The sequence below is a fragment of the Megalops cyprinoides genome, chromosome 5 (assembly GCF_013368585.1).
Source record: "Megalops cyprinoides isolate fMegCyp1 chromosome 5, fMegCyp1.pri, whole genome shotgun sequence".
Classification (NCBI taxonomy): Eukaryota; Metazoa; Chordata; class Actinopteri; order Elopiformes; family Megalopidae; genus Megalops; species Megalops cyprinoides.
In genome coordinates this window covers 34,553,677-34,569,047 of record NC_050587.1, presented here as the reverse complement: position 1 = coordinate 34,569,047, position 15,371 = coordinate 34,553,677, and the positions used below count along the sequence as shown (strand labels likewise).

The 15,371-nt window shown below is 41.7% G+C and overlaps 1 protein-coding gene across 1 annotated transcript; it reads left to right on the top strand.

Annotated features, from left to right (window-relative positions):
* Positions 1-4,742: 4,742 nt before the first annotated feature.
* LOC118777863 (GRAM domain-containing protein 2B-like) lies at positions 4,743-14,516 on the top strand. The gene is made up of 14 exons (XM_036529085.1): positions 4,743-5,070; positions 6,207-6,332; positions 7,392-7,479; positions 7,936-8,005; positions 8,679-8,782; positions 8,927-9,022; positions 9,139-9,210; positions 9,681-9,761; positions 9,913-10,024; positions 10,945-11,061; positions 11,749-11,836; positions 12,079-12,183; positions 12,561-12,648; positions 13,183-14,516. Exons 1-14 carry the CDS (start codon positions 4,961-4,963, stop codon positions 13,219-13,221), a joined length of 1,296 nt encoding a protein of 431 aa, XP_036384978.1. The 5' UTR covers positions 4,743-4,960; the 3' UTR covers positions 13,222-14,516.
* Positions 14,517-15,371: the final 855 nt, after the last annotated feature.

The window sequence follows — 15,371 nt, the reverse complement described above, 5'->3', positions numbered from 1 at the left end:
CTCTCCACGTTCTTATTATTGTAGCTTAAGTGTTAGCTATTATGACTATGGAGTGCGGTGTGTCTGTGCTCTAAGCGGCCCGTGGTGAACCGCTCTCTCTCTCTCCCTCTCTCCCCGCCCCCTTCCCTCTCAGCGGGCCAGGCACTATAATCACTAACAGAGTCGCTGGCAGCACTCCCCTCTTAACCCCGGCTCCTTGTCAGCCATGATTAATGGCAGCCTAGCCTGGCGTAGCTTGCGTTGCCAGTTTCGGCATTGTTCCCTCGATACTTAATGAACTCTGACAGACTTCTTTTTTTCCCCTCCTCCTTTCTTTTTTTTGTCTTTTTTCTTTTCCTTTGAGAAAGGTGGTTGCAGTGCTGAGACCCGACGAAGCGCCACCTTGTGGTGGGGGAGGTTATAAATGTGGATTTGAGAAGTATTAATGGGGTGTCTTTGTAAAAGGGCTGAGTTAGCTCATTTCTTTATTAGATAATGTATAAAGTACTTTATATAGTTTATCTGAAATATGCATAAGGTGACCATAATGCTGACCAAATAGAAAAATACAAGCAATATATCAGTGTTGAAATTATAACTGTGAGCAGGTTATAATTTGGTTTTCAAGTATAAGATGTTGTTTTAGGACTGAATGGCAAAACGACAGCACTCTGTAGATCACATAAAAAGAATAACTTTCTTATGCTTGAAATCCACCAGCCATATGAAAACCCATTTTACTGTTATGTAAGACAGCTAATGAGACTTTGATGACACCATGTCAACAGAGGGTTACATAGCAACACATCTACAGCATATTAGAGTAATTACATGTACACTGTATCACCTTACCTGGCAAGGGTGGATTTTGTTATGTGTGCAGAAAACTGTCACACTGATTAACATGTTTCTATTTTTATCAATCTGACCATGTAAAGTGAATTGAAATCTATTAGGACTTGACATGAGATTATAACGGTGTGCAGTGCAGCCAAATTGAGTCATTATGTTGTCTTTGTCGCCACCTGCTGGTAAATCATGGGATCTCCCTCAACCAACAGATGAGTAGTAGGGATTCAGAAAACTGAGCAATGGGAGGCCATTTTTAAGGGAAGTTTGTTAAAATAAGGCCATTAAAGGTTAAACAGAGAAAGTGTCTAAAAGCGCTGACCCTGAATCAGTTTTCATCTTTTTCACATAAAGGTCAGTTTTAGCTGACCTGATGCAGGACTGAATGTTTGGGTTCTCCTTGTAGGGTATTTAATGCTGACAAGGCATCTCAAAGACATTTGCAAATTTTTCTACATCGAAATAGATGCATTGGTGGTGAAATAGTGCAAGGCCAATGGTGATCCACTGGGGGCAGTAGTGATCCGCAGGTCTGATCGAAATGAATGGAATTGTACTCCTCTTACACCTCACATAGGATTACAGAGTATCTACAGCTGGCCTTGCCAAGGGCCCTTGTGACAGACAGATTCATCCTTAACTTCATTGCCAAAATGCATAGATTACTTTTTTGTGACTGCTGAGAGGATTGAACTAAACCAAAGTGCGACATACTGACAAAAAACTATTCTAAATAACCATTGGGAAATCTCAAAATCCTGACATACTTATCTTGTGATCTCAAGAGCATGATCTTCAAAAATTATAATTGTGTGATGGCCCTAACAAGCCACTGTGGAGTAATTACTTATCGGCTGTCTAGGGTTTTTCCCTGGAGTTGAAAAATTGGCAAGAACTATTACCCGGTATACCCATTTTCTCAGCTTGTTTTTCACATTCCTTTATTCAGTCTCACAAGGGGTTGAACGTGAATGCTTGGGTCAGTGCTATAATAACTTCAGCATGACTCTTTATATGATCAAGGTGATGACAGGGCTTGTTTCATGTTACTTCAAATCCTTTGGTTTGAGCCAATGGTCTTATTCTTTGTGTGCTCCGAACAAAGGGAAATGCTTTATGGTCATGTCAACAATCCCGCCCTTATTCTTTTTTGTTGAGGAATGTCTTTCTTATTATACAGCAGACATCCTTATTCAGTTTGACTTATGGTGTTTTGTGCTTCTTTTTCTGGAACATGGTTAGCCATTCCAAGCTCAAGGACACCATAGCCATGCCACACCCTGGACTTGAACCCACAGTACCCAAATGAAGTGTCCTCACCACAGCTCCACAGTGCTGCCACCCCTTGATTCTGTCTTCTAGAATGGTGTCATTTCTCCTTCCTCTACCCTATGCCCAGAGGCACTGTGGGTCATACAGCTGTGTCTTCCTGAAACCCAACACAGGAGTGATGAGATCATGTAAGCAGACTCTGTGCTAGCCATTTGGAAATGAGACCTGACTATAAAGACAACACCAAATAAAAAAAAAAAAAACAGAAAAGAAAAGAAAATGGAAAGACAGCCTGTTCCCCTGACACAATCTGCTTTTTTCCCCAAGATTCAAAACTTTTTTTTTTTTTGGAAGCCTGTGGCCAGATTGTTCTGTATTCAGTGTGTGTGCGGTGGGAGAGAGCAGTTTGTTCTGCTGTTTTAGATAAATGTGCCTCTGTGTTGCGTTTAGCCGAGATTGAAACCCCTGCGAGTGCGTTTCATGGATCGGATGCGTGCGCTGAGCTATGCTGAGCACTGCGCATGTGCTGTTGGCGTTATGTAAGGTGTGGGTGTATCTTCAAAGGGATGGTGACTGGATCCAACGGCTGTGTTTGTTTGGGATTACTACATTCATTCGCCGGATTGAGAGCAAGACAGGTTTTGATATTGTATGGATGCTTCTCTAGTATTGACCATTGTCTGTTGGGTTGTGCACAGGAAAGTACAGGACCATGCCATTGTATGCTATCACTTCAGTTTGCTGTCAGGCTCCCCCCTTTCTTAGTAACATATAAATATTTTCTACTCCCTGCTTGTTGTCAAAGGCCTGGATTAGATTCTTCCATACTGTGTTGGGTCCTTGGCATTAAATAACCAAATTAAGGGAGAGGAGTGACTTTTTGTTACTTGCTGCATTGTGGTTGGTCCTGCTCCAGATATTTTTTCTCCTCAGTCTCTTCCTTGTTTTGCAGCTTCCTCTATCCTCTGTTGAGAGTGTGAAAGAGGATATCTGGGAGTGGAATAGGAACTGTACACAATTCATAGAGCTATGGGGGCCAATATGGTGAAAATGGGCACACGAAGAATAGTGAACTTCATTATATGGATTTTTAGCATGAACTTTCTCACAGCACATATAATACAATCAGAGGAGGAACTGAAAAGAATGCAGCAAGTCTGAAGCATTCTGACTTCACTCATTTACTTACAATGCTTTTCTTTCCCTCGAGAGTATGCACCGAGTACTGTTCTAGACTAATTGGATGCTCAACCATTTCAGTAGCAAACCGAATTTGCTGTATGAAGCAAGCAGGAAATGGCATTTGCATGGCTTTTTATTTATCTCTGTTAAGCTAAGAAAGATCTATAAACTTGTTTTAACATTGAAAAAGCAGATCTGTGTAAAAATGTTATGCCTACAAAAAAATACAGTAGGCTTGCATAAAAAGGTGAGCGCATACTCCTATTATTTAAAAAAAAATTATTTATCTCTGCCATATTATATAAAAGTTGGAAGGTTTCGTGCACAAATTTGGATATTATCTGGGTCTACTTTTGATATTATTAATATTAACTTTTCAGATCACATTACAACACAATGTAACCGTTGACAACAGAAAAAATCTATATAACCAAAAAAATAATTCTGTTATACTGCATTAAACATATGCGAACAATTCAATGCAAGAAGATCGGTCCATGGAACCACCTTCTCTGCAATGATCGACCGTATTTTGTGCTATTACACGTGGAAACTGATTACACTGTGCACACCAGAAGGTCATGTCACAGGGCTGAATATATATTGATATGGCTTCCGTACTTTTGCCTTTGGGTCTATGTTTTGAACACGCGTCAAATTTGCTAACTTTTGTCAATAGCAGCACGGACAGAGATAAGGCTGGGAGCTAATAATAGCCGACGACCATGAGCACCATGTTTACCAAAAGCAGGTTTCCCCTTGCTACCAGCTGTTCTGCGCACCTGTTGTTCAGCCTGGCCTATGTTTTACGCAGAGCTAAACTCAAACTCCTTACAATTTTATGTAAAACTTTTTACTACAGAAATTTAATTCACCTTCTACAAATGTCGCTGAAAGTACAACCTCCGTTCGGACTTCGGGCCCTATTTTATGAAGTCCGGAGAGTCACCATTAAGCTACGTCGAGAGGCAGATGCACGGGATACAGTATCCAGTAATATTCCCTAATCTTTGATTCCACGCACACAGCTATCATGCCTGATGCTCTAGGCATCTCATAATGGCCGTATGATGAGCCACGTTCTGAGCAATGGTGATCTCCGTAAAATAATCTGTTACTGGCAGCTACATACACTGAAACCGGCTAGTATTCCCACAACGTTCACCGACACTGTCAATTAGCTTGGCTAACGTTATATCTGAAGAAGAATATATACCACGCAGGTTCTTTGCCGTATCAACCATTCTGCAACAGCAAGCTAGGTCTACCGAATAAATTTTGCAATATGCTTATCTAGCTAAATGCGACAGCTTACTGTAGAGATAACTGCCTGTAATAACACGTAGCAAACCTGAATAACGGGTTGTCTGAATACACAGTACATCACCAACTGTCTAGGCTGGAAGATATTGACTGAAGCTAGTCGCCGGCAAGTCCTGATTTGTAGTTCGTTTGCTGCCTCGCTAAGGAAAAAAAATATGAAACACGTGTAATTAAAACAAGGATTACCCTAGCTTCCCCTCCCTTTTCTACTTGAAGAACTTTCCTGGGTTGGGCCTCTCCAAATTAACCTCGGCACTGGGCGGTCCGTGTCCCTGCCGTGGAAAGCTATGCTTTTCAAAGGAGAAAGGGAAAGGACGCAAATGAAAGGGGAAACTCCGTGCAGTCGCATCCAGCCATGGTACTGATGACCGAGGCGCCGCAGAGCTTTCTGACTCCGCAGTCCACGCCGGAGGAAGTTAAAACTATCAAATCGCTCAAGAGAGATGCGAAAACGATACTCTCAAAGTAAGTTTGCGTGAAAGGTTTAACTAGCCATTGTAATCACTGAGTTGCCAGTAAGTTAGCCACCGAGGCCCAGCAAGCTAGCTACTTTTCTGTACCAGGCGGATGAGCCAATCACGACTTTTTGTACAATAGTTTGTTTTACTGGCCGTGTAGCGATGGGGGTGGTAGCGTGTGGTGGTGGTGGCGGCTCTAGATGGTCGTCTTTTTGTCTCACACAGACAAATGTTATGTGGATTTTATTTGTTAATTAGCTAGTTAACTAATCTGATAACTTTTGTGTGGCGTGATGAGTGTTAGCTAGCTGTCTAACTGAGCTACCAGTCTCCGCTGTTCCGTTTGAAGCTAACGTTAGGTAGTCGTCATTAATAATGATTGGCTTTAGTTTTTGTTTGTCGTCGAAATCAGGTGAAAATATCTTTTAGTTAGATGATCTGCTTTTTAAGGATCGGTCTCTTTCTCTGACTGTTGATATGTGAAGTAGCCTAGCTTTGTCGTTTTCTTACACCATAACCTAGACAAGATAGCTAGTTTGATACTTAGCCGTTTAGTTAAACAATGAAATCTTCTAATTTCTTGCACATTGACGGGCTGTTTAGATAGATAGATTAGATAGACAGATTAGTTTTAGTTTCGCAGTCAAGGAAACGATAACAAAGGAAAATAAACTTTTGTAACTTTAGATGTAACTAGAAAGCTTGTTAGCTAAATAAATTTGTCTTTAGCCTCATTGATGCTTATTATAAACCCCCTGTGATTAAAGTAACGTCAGCTCAAACCCTTTGACACATCTTGAAAGACTGCGTTTCTGTGTAAAAATGTAATGCATTAAAGCGTGCGGTTTTATTGTGACAAGACACGCGTGAGTATCCAACGTGACACAACGTTTTCACGCCTTATATGGCACCTAGAGGAAATAAAACTCAGGGAAAGTGTTTGGCTGGATTTGAGTACGTAGCACATGATATAAGCTTCGCATGGATTGCTGTGCATGCCATACGTCCAGTCAAACTTTTCGTTGGGTTCGTTTTTCAAGAGAGTATCGAAATTGCTGGAACGGAGCCCTGTCCACCTCTCCTTAAACTGAGTCTTTAAACTCAAGCTCGTACACATTTTGATGTCCTTACTTGCGTGCACAGTTCTGAAGCAGAGAACGGCGGAGATGAGAAGCCGAGGAAGAGCGGGAGGCCTGGTACTGACCAGCTGCTGTCGGTGGACCCTGAATCGGACGTCTCAGAAAGCAAGAGGAAAACGCCTCTCATGAGGTGAGACGCTTTGTCCCCCGACAAATGCCTAAATAGACCAGGCCAAGTGATGAATTGAGCAGGGGGGGTTGAATCTGAACGTACTGGAGCACCAGACATTGCCAGAACTCCTGCCACTGAAACCTGTCACTGGAGGTGCCGTTCTCACTTGCCACGACAGGACTCGGCCCCTGTACCAAATTGCTTGGGAGCTCACAGACCCGAGCAAAGCCAATCCTTATTCCTCACAGTTCCAGCTGTTGTACCGTGACCCAGGCAATCAGTGTCCACATGACAGGTAGCGGCTATCAGCCCAGAGTCACGAGCTTGGACCTGTATGCACAACTGCATGCAGCATGGCTGCCTCGAGCCATGTGCACAAAGCTTCATTGTTTGCACATGATCAAATTTGATCTAACCATGTTGGCAAGATGAGACGTGACTGCAAGGTCTCCTGACAAACTCTAACAAATGCTCTTTTAAGCACAGATGTTGTGTGGGGAAAAAAAAAGAAAAATATTTTCATGAAGCAGACCCATTAACATTTAACCACATTGAATGAGGTGTACTCTAAGATGATGCTTGATTTCATAATTTATGTACAAGCTAAACTGCGTCAGGAGGTTTGCCTTTTGCAAATGGATTACCGACAACTTTCGTTGAAAAGGGTCAAATTGAGTGCTGACTACCAGGAGTAAAGTGGCTGAACCTTTGGCAAATAACTTGAGATACAGCTGTTTGTGTGCGTTTTTGAAGTTACATCTGCAGTGTGATTAGGAGTGTGTGTATGCTTTTGTTTTTGGGCTCCTGAATGGTTTTTTTACTGGAATGGTACTCCTGACTTCAGGTTGTAGTCAGATCACAAAACTATAACTACAAGTTTCCCAAGAAAAAATTAAATATTGTACATTCTCTCGACAACCTTGTCTGTCTGTCTTGACGTGGTCCTGGAAAGGGATTGGAGGACATGCACTTTAACCTTGTCTTATTTATGCATGTTCAACATGAATCTGTTTTACCCTTGCAAGTTTTTTTCCCCATGTGAACATTGCTCATGCATCCACCCTTTTCTTTTTTTAGGTCAAAAATTGTTGAGCAGGCATTGCTATTGCAAAGTCCAAGTGACGGTGAAACGAAGCAGGACAAGAAGAAATCCCAGTCTAGCCAGGTTTGTGCTGGATAAGGAGTTAATCTGCAGATTCCCAGTTATTACCTGTGTGAACTTATAATGCAGAAAAAACTATTTAAACATCAATAGCCTCTGATGTTACCATTCCTGAATCTCCCACCTTTGCAATTGTGATTGAAAGTATATTTTTGTTGTGATTCAGTGTGTAGTATTCTGCAAATATGTCATTAAATGAAATGCAGTGTCATTAATAATTACCGTTGCTATTTGGATATATAATTAGATTTATATTTACTTTATTCAGTAGTAATTGTTTTGAAAAATGGTATTTGATGTTTGATAGCTGAGGAAACCAGTTGGGTAGCCAATCTGTTGAAGCTTGTAGAAGCCTTGTGTTTTTCTGGAATGTGACAGAAGTATGAGGATTCTGTTAACTGCTGGACTGAAACTTGAAATGCCTTTATTGCTGTTTGATAATGTTTTCTCTCATTCCAGTTTTCTAAGACAAATGAGCAGTATCACAAACTTTTCAAAGAGGTCAGCAAAGATGAACTGCTCAGCCAGAGTAAGTAAACTCATTGCCCACATCTAGATGGGTTCAGATTTCTGTTGGAACCAGATGATAGGCATTAATCAATACACCAGCTGCGTCAGGTTGTTTTCCTGTGCTATTGAACATGTGATGACTGATGTCTTGTATGTAAACAGAAAAGTGCACGGTCAGGCTCTGTTCTCAGGTCAAGCAAAAAGCCAAGTGGAATGGAAAGGTTAACATTTGAATGCTCTGCAAAGTAAAAACTTCAAAACTACTATACAGGCACATCAGAGTCACTGCAGTGGGTTCTGTTTAAACTGCTGTTAGCTTTCCGTACAGCAGGTTCTGTTTTACTTTCCTTAGCGTTTCCTTTTTTCATCAGGCTTTGGATGGTTTTTTTGTCTTATTACAGTGCAAGCAAACAGAATTATTTATGTAAGATGTTACTTAGCGGCACCTTTCTCAACCATGGTATCCGGCAAGTTTGTGAAAATATATTCCCTCAGAGCGCTTGGTTAAAAGTACTGTTGGATCACAGGAATCTGCCTCTGGTATTGTAGTTTCATATGTCATGCATAGACACCAATGGAAATTTTTCACTAAAACGATGATATCTGTTAGTGTTTACAAGCATAACAGCATCATGTGTGATGGAAAATGCCTGGTTTCAGTCGTCTGTTCTTTGTGACGTGTCTGTCCTCAGGTTACACGTGTGCCTTGCAAAAAGACATTCTCTATCAAGGAAAGCTGTACATCTCTGATAACTGGATCTGCTTCCACTCAAAGGTCTTCGGTAAAGATACCAAGGTATGGCGGACGCTCATGTCTATGTATACAGCAACGCTTATAGAGGCTGTATGGCTTGGTTGGTTTTCGGCGCAAATTAAATTATGCAGTGTAAGATCCAGAACAACAGGTCTGTTCTTTCTGTTTCCCCTTTCCTTTCATCAGATTGCTGTCCCAGTGCGATCCGTGACCCTTATTAAAAAAACGAAAACCGCCATCTTGGTGCCCAACGCAATCGTTATTGCAACCGCGCAGGAGCGGGTGAGTGTGGATCCACTTTGATTTCTCAATGCACTTCATGGACATTATGAAGCCCGTACCACCAAGTCAGATTTGGGATCCTCATTGTTCTGCATGTGGTTTTTTTTTTTTTGCAGCACATGTTTGTGTCATTCCTCTCCCGGGACACTACCTACAAATTCCTGAAGTCCGTCTGCCTTCATTTGGATGTATGTAGATTCTCTGATACTCCTTGGATGTATGTAGATTCCCTGCTCAGAACTGTAGTCTGTAATTGTGCTTCAGGGTCCAGTGTAACAGGGGTGGTGATCTTAGAAACAGGGAGGCCTAATTCCTAGACTGTAGTTGCATTCATATAAAAACATTGTTAAAAATGTTTTAATTGAACTCAGGTTTAGGTAACTTGCCTAGGCACATAATTCTAAAATGGCTTTTGATAAAAACAGCTAGATTTATTTCAACCACCTGCTTTTCCAAACAGCCCATTTTTGGGGTTTACTGTGACGACCCTAAAAGCACTCCTGTTATGTTTCGAAGCTTTTCCTCCCTGCTCTGAGGGCCTTTGGTTACAGACCCCAGATAACACCACCTTTTTTTCCATCAGAGGCTACATTAAGCTAAAGATCAGGTTTCATGCATTCACATGACTTTTACAGGGACTTTTTTCGGACTTTTACAGGGACCGAAGGCGGGAAGTAGTCCACTCCCTTCCTCAGCGGACAGCAGCTTCCGGGCTGCCCGGCCCTCATCACTTCCTCTGGTCAGTATCCCTTTCTCTCTATGCAGTGCTTCACAGTCTGTTTTTCTCCACTTTTTTCCTCTTCTCTCAGTCAGAAGGCCCAGAGTCTGTCTATGTAGGTGCCAGTTGGGGGAGTTAGGCTGACCCCCCTCCTTGTACTTGGTCTCTGCAGGACTTTTCTGGGGATTTCTCTGACCTGGATGGGACAGTGAGGCAGAGGAGACACAACATGCTGGAGAGCAGCAGCTCTGGATCCCAAACCCCGGATTACGAGAAAATGGAGGGTGAGTCCGGCAGCTCCTGCCTCTGAACACAAGGGGGCTGTGGAGTGGTCAGAACTCTGATGTGATCATACATCACGCAGAGAACAGTTCACACACACGAGAGCTATTGCTCTGGATCATTGCTGTCAGTGTCAGCTTGGTTTACGATGTCATTCCAAATGTAATAGCCAGACAAGTTCACAATTTCCCTTTCACAATGACTGGTCTAAGAGGCTGCATGGAAAACTAGAAACGCATACCAATAACCAAAAAAAGAAAATCGGAAAATACGGCAGTTTTATTAAAGGAAGGGAAGGAGACAGTAATTGTAGTTTTATCGATTGTGTAAAAAGTGCTTTCACTTAAAGGGTAAATGAGATTTGCCTTTAAAGTGAAAGCAACTTTCATTATTATGTACCCTTGCCCAAGGGTACAACAACAGTGCCCCACCTGGAAATTGAACTGATAGCTTTTCAGTTGTGAGCCTTGCTCCTTAGCACTGCACAACACTGCTTCAAATTTGTCTGTAGAATATGTGTACAATTATGAATATAATGTCATATATATGTATTCGTATATGAATATAATACAAGTCTCAAAAAGGTAATGCAGCTTAAATGCATTACTCAATGTTATGGACAGCTCTGAGTTTAGTGACTTCCCAGTTTTCTTAAAAGTCTAAGCTTAGAATTAGCCCTTTGTTGGACTGCTCCTGTCTGTCTCATGAAAATGATACATGCATGATAGCACTTTATGAGCAGTTTACTGTCGGAATAAGGTAGTCGTTACACGCTAGAACAAGCCAAAGGAGGGCAGTGGTTATTGGGTGTTCTACATGTTTGCACAGGAATACCTGCCAGACAAGTTTCGTGTTAGTGTTGTGTTTTTTTTTTTTTTTTTTTAAATTAACGGTCGCTGTTCTTCCGTGTTTGTTTGGATAGAGTTCCCCAGGCTGTCTCAGAACTTCCTCGGTTCGCCAAAGAATGGGGAGGTGGCGGCCCACGCAGACAGTCCCCACCAGAAGACCACGGACCCAAAACACGGGCCACTCCGGAATGGTACTGAACGCATCTGTAATCCTCTTAGCCAAACACGTGAAATTTGGTTTGCAAGACAAAGCACTCAATTTAACGTCTTGTTTTCAAGTGCTGCCTACGATGGACAAAAAGACATATACAAAAGCAGAAAAAATCAATATATGCTCAATAAATGTAGTTTTTTTGATCACAATAAGAGGGCCGTAAAATGTAACAAGTGATTGTCTTATAAAGCAGTCAGACAATTTCCTACTTTTTTATGTGCCTCTGGGAAGGAACCATTTTGGGGGTTCTCTAAGAGTAATCTCTTAAGCCTTGCAGACTGAGCTCTGAAGTAATTGTGATCATTCATGTGGGGAGAGTTAAAAGAAGCTGACATCTTTTCAAGAGGTTTAAACACTGTAAATAAGCATGTACTGCACACTGGTGCATTCTGTACTGACAATGTGTGTCTAAATACATTTAGGCGCACATTGTCCCTATAACTTGGAGTAGACAGCGATATATGTGTTACTAACATTTTGTTCATTATATATCATTGGAAAATAAACCTTGTGGATGTGTGTAAAATTTCCCAAACTTATACTTTTCCTTTTTTTTTATCGTTTTTCAAAGAGTGGTTCAGAATCGACCCATAATCCTAAACCCTTAAAAGGATTCGCATTCACGTTGTGTACACGCATCCATCTTGTCTTTTCTTCACTGCAGGTCAGACCAAGCCGGTGGGGGCCGTGCAGAAAGCAAAGCAGCAGCAATCCGTGTCTTTGAACACTCTTCTCCTCATCTATTTGTTCTTGTGAGTAACCACTCATCACCGAGTGCAGGGTCAGTGTTACTAGTGTCATCTTGCAGTTTGTAGGCAACAGATCCCACTGATCTTCTAATTTCACCACTCTTTGCAATAGCTGTGGTCTCAGAGCACTTGTAATGCATAATGAATGTAATTTCAAGAGATGCAGGCAAATGTATAATTGCTTTTACTTGTTTTTTATATGGTTTAGGTGTTTGTGTAATGTTTTTGTGATGTCTTCTCTGTAGAGTTTGTATCCTGGCCTTGTCCTCATGCTACATGGCCTTCAAGATCGTGTGTCTGGAGCAGCGTCTTAACTCACTGGGCTCTCTGGGAGAGTATTCACACAATGAGTAAGAGCAGCCACTTCAGATTTTTTTTTTTTTTTAAACCACTCTGCCTCTTATTGAGGACTACAACTCCCATCAGCCTCTCTTTAAAATATTATGCAACAATTATGTATAGTGGATTTATCCCCTGCCTTTACTGTAGAGAATGTGGAGTTGTACGGAGAACCATAAGGCATGAATCCAGAGAAGGAGGAGTCATCCTTAGTGTCAACTTTTATTGAAATCTCTTTGTCACCTCAAGATAATTAACTCAAGTCCTGTGATGTCATACTGCAGTTTGCTAAAAAAAAAAGAAATTAGACTATTTTTTCCAGTAGTTGTTGATGTATTCTTCTGTTATGTTTTAGAAAGTATTAATGTAAGGTCTTATTGTGTTCCAGAAATATGTTGCACCACACAGACCAGCTGGAGGTCGCTAATGCAGAAATATACGGGGAATTGTCCACCAACCTGTTCAAACTAGAAAAGGTGTGTTAGCCGTTTATCTGACTTATTGTACCAGGCCATGGTAAGCGGTGCTTGATAAAGGCAATAATCTGTCGTAATTTGACTACGAAGCGGTGATTACATGCCAGTTAGCTAACGGGCGCCACCGAGACATGACCTCAGGGTTGGTAATCAGACAGTTATTGTAATCTGTCCTTTTGGTTACACAAGAATCTCATGCTGAGCTGCTTTCCATTTGAATGGTACCTGAAGCTGTTTTGTGAAAGTGTGGAATAATTTTTCACTACCCCTCTGTTTACACCCTTTTGTTTGACCTTCGAGCAGAAGCAAGAAGGCATATGCAGTATGCGGCACTTTTAAGACTTAGCTACTTTGAAAATACTTGACAGTGATATTGATGTATGCATGTCATATTTATCATTGTTGAGCCATCATTATCGCACGTATTCACAGCTAAAAGCTGATCAATCTGAGGGAAAGCATGAGTATAATTGAATTAACTTGCACTCACAATTTTACTGATTGGTTTTTCTTCGACCTGCCAAAAAAATCTAGGTCCAGAGAAATCTGCAAAAGTTGCTGGAGGAGACATGAGCGGTTCCGGAACCGTCCCGGAACCACCACGCAGACCAGGACCAATCCTGTTGCTGGACAGAACCTGCACCATAACAACGAACGAGGGGAAAAAACAAACACTACAATACCTTTATCTAGAATGCAAGGGTTCTTAATCGTGCAATAAGGTTTTCCTTGTTTTTGCATCTTCTCAGGACCTTAACTTCCAAAAATGTTCATGTGATGGCCCCATCTTAATGAACAAATTCAAGCACTCTTTAAATGGCGGAGAAGTGAGGGAGCGCTCTACTTCAACGCCTGGAGGAGGTCCCACGTGTGGGGTTGAGGAGATATTTAACCAGGTTTTAGCCAATGGGAGGAAGCCTTATGTAAATTGGAGCATTGTCTTAGCACTGGGGTGTGTTAAGTCCTTTGCCCAAGGGTTCTCCTCCTGTCTTCCTTCTCGCCCCAGTCTGCCCAAATACGGGGGTGAATATACATCGTCTGAATCCGTGCACAGTTCGGAGTTCCGCGCAACTGCTGGTGTTGCAGGTGATGCTCATCCTCCACTACGGAGCTGTATCCTAGGAACCCGACTGATGGAGAGGTGACCAGAAACTGCCGTATTATCAGCAATAGATGTTACTCTTTTATTTTACTTGGAGAGTTGCTGCCCACCCTTCCCCCCCCATTAGGCCCGGCTTCATCGTGGGTCCTAATGGAACTATTTTGTTCTTTTCAGGCTGTTTAACTGAGTTGCGCTTTTCCTCTCTGAACAGAGTGAGAAAAGTCAATTATGTACCCACTGGGATGGAGTCATTTCAAACAGTTTGTAATTAAGCAGTTTCCAGACTGATTTCTGTGAAATGTTTCAAAATAAGTGATCTGTTTCATGTATTTATTTGGTTCAGGAAGCTGAATTTGAGCTCTATGTGTGGGTGAGATACAGAAGGTGTGCTTGTGCCTTGCTGGAGCAAAGCCTTATGTTGCGTTGAGTGCCTGGGTTCTCAGTGTGTGTTGTGGATGTCCAGCTTTCATTCCTGGCCTGATTCCTATTCCTGGGGTCTAAAAGCTCCCCTTTTCTCATAGATGTGTGTGTAATAAATTGTTTGTGATGAATGGCCCTTTTCGGGTGGCATGCCGACTCCGATTTCACTTCTGTAACCAACACAATATAATGGATAAAACTAGAAGCCTTCCGCTGCTACTGAAACCCTGCTCCTATTCCGAATTCATAGTTCATTTTGAACACATGCAGAAACACCGTTGCCTATATTCCTGTTTTACACATTCATACTGCCCATTCGAAGGACATGCGCTCACAACCTGAAGAATATTGTCTCTTCGACAAAGTAAATAGATTTAGTGTTGTGTCAACTCTACAGTGTGCCGTGTTGCTGTAGGATTTTCCGGTTTGCACTATGTGCAGGAGCATTTATTCAAATGTTGGAAAGGTGGTTGGGTCACTTTACACACAACACCTGCAGCAGAAACCAGTATTTGTCATTGCTGTTGTTGATGGAGTAGGAACATGGGTATATATATTCAAGCCGTTGCGGTACATTGTGTCAGGTGATTTGATAGTGGTATTTGACTTGCTAATGTCCACTTGCTTGTGGGTTTGCTACACAGGAGGTATGAGGGTAATAATGCAAGCTGTGTAACTCTAAACATGGCTTTTTGAAAAGTCCTGTTCATTTTTCAAACTATGGAAGCAGCAGATGAATGTCAGTACACACGGTTGACTGTTGCACTAACCACACCTTAACTTTTCAATTAGGATCTGTGAAACAAAAGGATAGCTGCTGTATCTTAGAGCCTGATCTGATTTTAAGCTCTTATCTGGAAGTGTAATTGTATTTTCACTTCTAGAAAATGAATGACTCAGTATTCAAATCAGTAACCGGGTCATGTAAGTACACTGGCCCGACCAATGATGTTTGCGCTTGGTGCTCCCTCTAGTGGTTGAAATACAAATAACACCCATTGTGTTCACAGGTCTAGAGTTCTGCAAACCCTACTAGCACCCTGTGAGCTTGAGGTCTGAATGTGTTAATTTCAAATATGACAATAAACACTGCAGTAGTCAGCCCTGCAATATCCAGTCTGCTTTTTTTGCTTTGCATAGGCAAGGCGTGATTAAATGTCTCTAGGCTTTTAAACAAATTAAAGTTCAGTGATTAGGATCT